At 49.7% G+C, this 5,822-nt stretch overlaps 1 protein-coding gene across 1 annotated transcript; it reads left to right on the top strand.

Annotated features, from left to right (window-relative positions):
• Positions 1 to 2,348: 2,348 nt before the first annotated feature.
• LOC309555162 (uncharacterized protein) lies at positions 2,349 to 3,703 on the top strand (the record flags this gene model as incomplete). The annotated part of the gene is made up of 2 exons (XM_082257004.1): positions 2,349 to 2,680; positions 2,824 to 3,703. 2 exons carry the CDS (start codon positions 2,349 to 2,351, stop codon positions 3,701 to 3,703), a joined length of 1,212 nt encoding a protein of 403 aa, XP_082113130.1.
• Between the last annotated feature and the right edge of the window lie 2,119 nt (positions 3,704 to 5,822).

The following is a 5,822-nucleotide window of genomic DNA, read 5'->3' as shown; positions in this document are numbered from 1 at the left end:
ATGCAAAAAGCCATAGAAGTGAAAAAAATTGTTGTGAAGCATGCCCGAACTGTTTATAGGGAATCGAGCGGACGCCGGCGCATGCGCAACAGAGGCATGCAGCGTCATCCAAGTGGTGTGTGAGCCAATCCGATCATCCGCCCGTGCAGCGCAGACCCCGCCCATCCCGGAAGGAGAGGCCGGATCTGCGCTCCACGGGCACCGACGCGGGAAACCAGCGATTCAAAGAAGAGCGCTGGTATGAGCGGGGACAAGCCCCAAAGGGCTCCCCCTACACCGCGCCGGGAGAACCTACAGCTGGCATTGGGCAAATGCAGGGAAATGTCAGCAGAGGACTGAGAAGGAAAGAGAGAGCAGAAGAGAGAAAAGAGTAAAGATACGATTAGCAGGGAATGAACAGGGGAAATAGGGAAATGCCATGAAAGGCAAAACAAAGAAATTTTGCGTCTGAGAGATGGTTGGTGGACAAATTAGGTTGAACCGTGGTCCCTTCCGGGATGGGCGGGGTCTGCGCTGCACGGGCGGATGATCGGATTGGCTCACACACCACTTGGATGACGCCGCATGCCTCTGTTGCGCATGCGCCGGCGTCCGCTCGATTCCCTATAAACAGTTCGGGCTGGCGTCCTTCTGCAGAGGATGTCAAGCCCATAGGAAGCCGAGGGACAGGTAACAAGAAATTGGCCTACCTATGTCCAATTCTTCCATGGGCATGTCCCCTATAGAGCTGACATATGAGATACATATGGCTGATATATTCCAATTATGTTTTTTATTTATCATTTCATTTATCATATATATGACATACGTGGGCCCTATACGACTCACGTTGCCTGCTATATATATACATATATGTTTGTGATAATTGGGTTCCTCCACACGGGAGTAAGAGAGATATACTGAAAGATCTACCAAATATATCAATCCATATGACAATATTATTATATCATGGTCATCATCTTTTTTATGTGACTATCTGTTACATCTAAATGTGAAACCAACGTTGGTGTATAGATCATATAAGGTGACACGCTCTGTATAGGATTATATATATGCGTTTCTGTATATATCGTTGTAGGATATGCTAATGCAAATGTGGAATTGCTATAATATGTATAGGTATATTTGACACACTAATTTGTTACATGTAAGTGATAGACCGATATCGATCCATCTGTGTGGCCCCCCTCCAATTCTGATTGGACTTTCCACGGATGGTCTGCTTCAAAATTAACAGCACTTCAGGCCCCCGTAATATATGACATAAAATTCCTGATTTAATTATTAGGGACCACGGTTCAACCTAATTTGTCCACCAACCATCTCTCAGACGCAAAATTTCTTTGTTTTGCCTTTCATGGCATTTCCCTATTTCCCCTGTTCATTCCCTGCTAATCGTATCTTTACTCTTTTCTCTCTTCTGCTCTCTCTTTCCTTCTCAGTCCTCTGCTGACATTTCCCTGCATTTGCCCAATGCCAGCTGTAGGTTCTCCCGGCGCGGGTAGGGGAAGCCCTTCGGGCTTGTCCCCGCTCATACCAGCGCTCTTCTTTGAATCGCTGGTTTCCCGCGTCGGTGCCCGTGGAGCGCAGATCCGGCCTCTCCTTCCGGGATGGGCGGGGTCTGCGCTGCACGGGCGGATGATCGGATTGGCTCACACACCACTTGGATGACGCCGCATGCCTCTGTTGCGCATGCGCCGGCGTCCGCTCGATTCCCTATAAACAGTTCGGGCTGGCGTCCTTCTGCAGAGGATGTCAAGCCCATAGGAAGCCGAGGGACAGGTAAGCTTATCCACTCACTATTTTCAGACTGTATGGCACGTATGGGGTCGCCCTTACTGTAGCATGTATGGTACGTAGGTGTATTGCTTATCTACCTCTTCCATATTTTCACTCTGATTCTAAGGCCCCATGCACACGGGGCGTTTTTAACGCCGCTGTAAGCAGCGTCAGGCGTTTTCCTCTTGCAGCCTAAAAACGCCCCTCCATGTTATTCTATGGCCTCATGCACACAAAGACGTTTTTAAGCTGTAAGGCCCCATGCACACGGGGCGTTCAAAAAAACGTACGTCCAAGCTAGTTATAACGCCGGGAAAAACCGGCGTTAAAAACGCGCGTTAAACAGCGTTTCTCAAATTATGTTAATGAGCGTTAAGCCGCGTTAAGCCGCGTCAGCGCTAAATAGCGTTTTTTTAAAAAATCAGTCCTCCTCCATTTTCCACACCCAAAATAACCACAATGCAATGTGTGGAAGCCATTTTGGTAGGAGAGAGAGAGAGGAGAGAGCATTTTCAGATTGGTTGAGAGTGTTTCTTGTATTTTCGGAGTATTTTTTGCATTTCTGAGTCATGGATCCTGTTATGCAGAAGGTTGATGAGGCGATCCTGCTCATCATCTTGAGAAGGATGCGTAGAAGGAGACAGTTGGAGGAGGAGAATGAGAGGAGCATACGGCGAAGGTTCTGGGTGCATCCTGTCATGTTGCAGCGTCTGTCCGTGGGGTACTTTACCACCATGTACACCCAACTCCGCATGTATCCGGACAAGTGGTACAACTTCTCACGTATGTCCGTTCCGCTTTTCGATGACCTACTGGAGAAGCTCAGGCCAAGGCTATCCAGGATGGACACGAACATGCGAAGCAGTGTGTCACCGGAGGAAAGGCTGCTTGTGACACTTCGGTAAGTGAAATCATTTGTGGGTGTTTTGTATAGGGTTAGTACTTGGGTTAAGAGGGTTAGGTGGTGAGGTCCTAGTTAAAACATTTTCAATGTATTTTTGAAAGATAGATGTAATATGTAATCATTTTTTATTTTTATTTTAGGTTTCTTGCTACTGGCCAAAGCTTTGTCTCCTTACACCACTATTTTCTGCTCGGTGTCTCCACGGTGGCCAAAATTGTTAAGGAGACATGTGCGGCAATATGGGAGCAGTTGAAGGAGGTGGTCATGCCGGAGCCGACTGAAGAGATGTGGGAAGCAGTTGTCGACGAATTTTGGGAGAAAACCCAGTTCCCCAACTGTATCGGTGCCCTTGATGGAAAACACATCAGGGTGAAGAAGCCCCCCCATTCCGGCTCTGCATACTTTAACTACAAGAAATATTTTTCTGTGGTACTCCTGGCATTGTCTGATGCCCATCTTCAATTCCTTGCTGTTGATGTAGGAGCATATGGCAGCCAGGGTGATGCCCGCATCTTTCGAGAATCGGCCTTTGGACGTCGGCTACACGAAGGACGACTCAACATACCAACAAGCAGGCCGCTACCGTGTACTGAGGAACCAAGCTTGCCATTGGTCATGGTGGCCGACGAAGCATTTGGACTGGCAGAAAATCTGATGAGGCCATACAGTGGCTATGGACTGAGTCACACCAAACGTATATTCAATTATCGGCTGAGCCGAGCTCGTCGTGTTGTGGAGTGTGCGTTTGGTGTGTGCTCAGCAAAATGGAGGGTTTTGCTGTCATGTATGCAACTGGATGTTGACAATGCCACCAAGGTTGTCCTGGCCTGCTGTGTTTTGCACAATTTCCTAAGGAGAAGCGACAGGAGCAGCGTTGAACCAGAGCCACGTAACCCCATGCACCGCGTGCAGTTTATGGACTTACGAACAACAGCACGAGTCATGACCATCAGAGATAAGTTTGCGGATTTCTTTGTCTCGCCTGATGGGGAAGTGGCATGGCAGGATAATTTTGTCTAAAATCATTCATCTTGTAAACTTTGTGATATCTTCACATACAGCTTTTATTAAACATGTATGTCAGTTCTTTTGATGTCTATCATTCTTCCATTGTTCTAGTTCAATGTTGCATGTGGCAAGTGTGTGCCAGCCCAATGGCCTGTGCATACACTTGCCACATGCAGAAGAAGGAGGGGGGTTTCCTTCTGCATGTGGCAAGTGTGTGCCAGCCCAATGGCTTGTGCATACACTTGCCACATGCAGAAGAAGGAGGGGGGTTTCCTTCTGCATGTGGCAAGTGTGTGCCAGCCCAATGGCTTGTGCATACACTTGCCACATGCAGAAGAAGGAGGGGGGTTTCCTTCTGCATGTGGCAAGTGTGTGCCAGCCCAATGGCTTGTGCATACACTTGCCACATGCAGAAGAAGGAGGGGGGTTTCCTTCTGCATGTGGCAAGTGTGTGCCAGCCCAATGGCTTGTGCATACACTTGCCACATGCAGAAGAAGGAGGGGGGTTTCCTTCTGCATGTGGCAAGTGTGTGCCAGCCCAATGGCTTGTGCATACACTTGCCACATGCAGAAGAAGGAGGGGGGTTTCCTTCTGCATGTGGCAAGTGTGTGCCAGCCCAATGGCTTGTGCATACACTTGCCACATGCAGAAGAAGGAGGGGGGTTTCCTTCTGCATGTGGCAAGTGTGTGCCAGCCCAATGGCTTGTGCATACACTTGCCACATGCAGAAGAAGGAGGGGGGTTTCCTTCTGCATGTGGCAAGTGTGTGCCAGCCCAATGGCTTGTGCATACACTTGCCACATGCAGAAGAAGGAGGGGGGTTTCCTTCTGCATGTGGCAAGTGTGTGCCAGCCCAATGGCTTGTGCATACACTTGCCACATGCAGAAGAAGGAGGGGGGTTTCCTTCTGCATGTGGCAAGTGTGTGCCAGCCCAATGGCTTGTGCATACACTTGCCACATGCAGAAGAAGGAGGGGTGTTTCCTTCTGCATGTGGCAAGTGTGTGCCAGCCCAATGGCTTGTGCATACACTTGCCACATGCAGAAGAAGGAGGGGGGTTTCCTTCTGCATGTGGCAAGTGTGTGCCAGCCCAATGGCTTGTGCATACACTTGCCACATGCAGAAGAAGGAGGGGTGTTTCCTTCTGCATGTGGCAAGTGTGTGCCAGCCCAATGGCTTGTGCATACACTTGCCACATGCAGAAGAAGGAGGGGGGTTTCCTTCTGCATGTGGCAAGTGTGTGCCAGCCCAATGGCCTGTGCAGATGTACTTCTATTTCAACATACAACTTTAAAAAAAAATGAGGCAAAATATCATTTCAAAAAAAGGTTTTTATTCAAATAAACACAAAAAAAAGAAAAAAATCACAAATGCTGGTAGGTGTATCCTGACTGATCGTCCTGGCTTGACCGCGGTGACTTTGAACGTGGATAGCTGATGTCAGGATGCGAGTGGGTGGCGTGGACATGTCGTTCCTGCGCAACCTCATGGTGGTAAGGGGGTCCAGGTAAGTTTGGGGGAGGGAACTGGGTAGGTGGTTGGGAGAAATCAATGGAGGAGTGGGGTGGGAAATAGGAGGGCGTGGACAAGACAGGTGTTGGGTGGCGTTGCGGAGGGGACAAGGTAGGTAGGTGGCGTTGCGGAGGGGGGCGGTATTGAAAGTGGGGTGTTAGCGTTGCTGAGGTCACAGAGGGCATTGGGGGATCAAGAAAAGTGTTGAATGGATCGTTTGATGGTGGCGGGCCACCACTTAGTTTTGCATGCCTATATTGTGTCATGATGGCGAGCACACGATCCATACAAAGCTTTTCTTCAGGTCCCCCAATGTCCTCCAGGATGTAGTATGCAGCACGGCAGAAGGCGGCGCGTGAGTTGCCAGGATCGAGGAACACATCCCCACTGCGCCTCTCCTGCCGCACTTCCTGCAGCAACGCTAACACCCCGTCCTCGTTTTGAGGGACAATACCGCCACCCCTCTGACGCTGATTGCGGCCACGGCCACGCACAGCGCCACGGCCACGCACACATACCTCGTTGCCACGAACGGGTACCTCGCCACGGCCACGCCCCACACCACTATCGGGAATTTCTTCCACAACACATTCCTGGTCCCTGGATTCCTGTTAAGAA

Source organism: Pelophylax lessonae (genome assembly GCF_965119305.1).
Source record: "Pelophylax lessonae genome assembly, chromosome: 4".
In the NCBI taxonomy this organism is placed as follows: Eukaryota; Metazoa; Chordata; class Amphibia; order Anura; family Ranidae; genus Pelophylax; species Pelophylax lessonae.
This window is presented reverse-complemented; position numbering and strand designations above follow the sequence as displayed.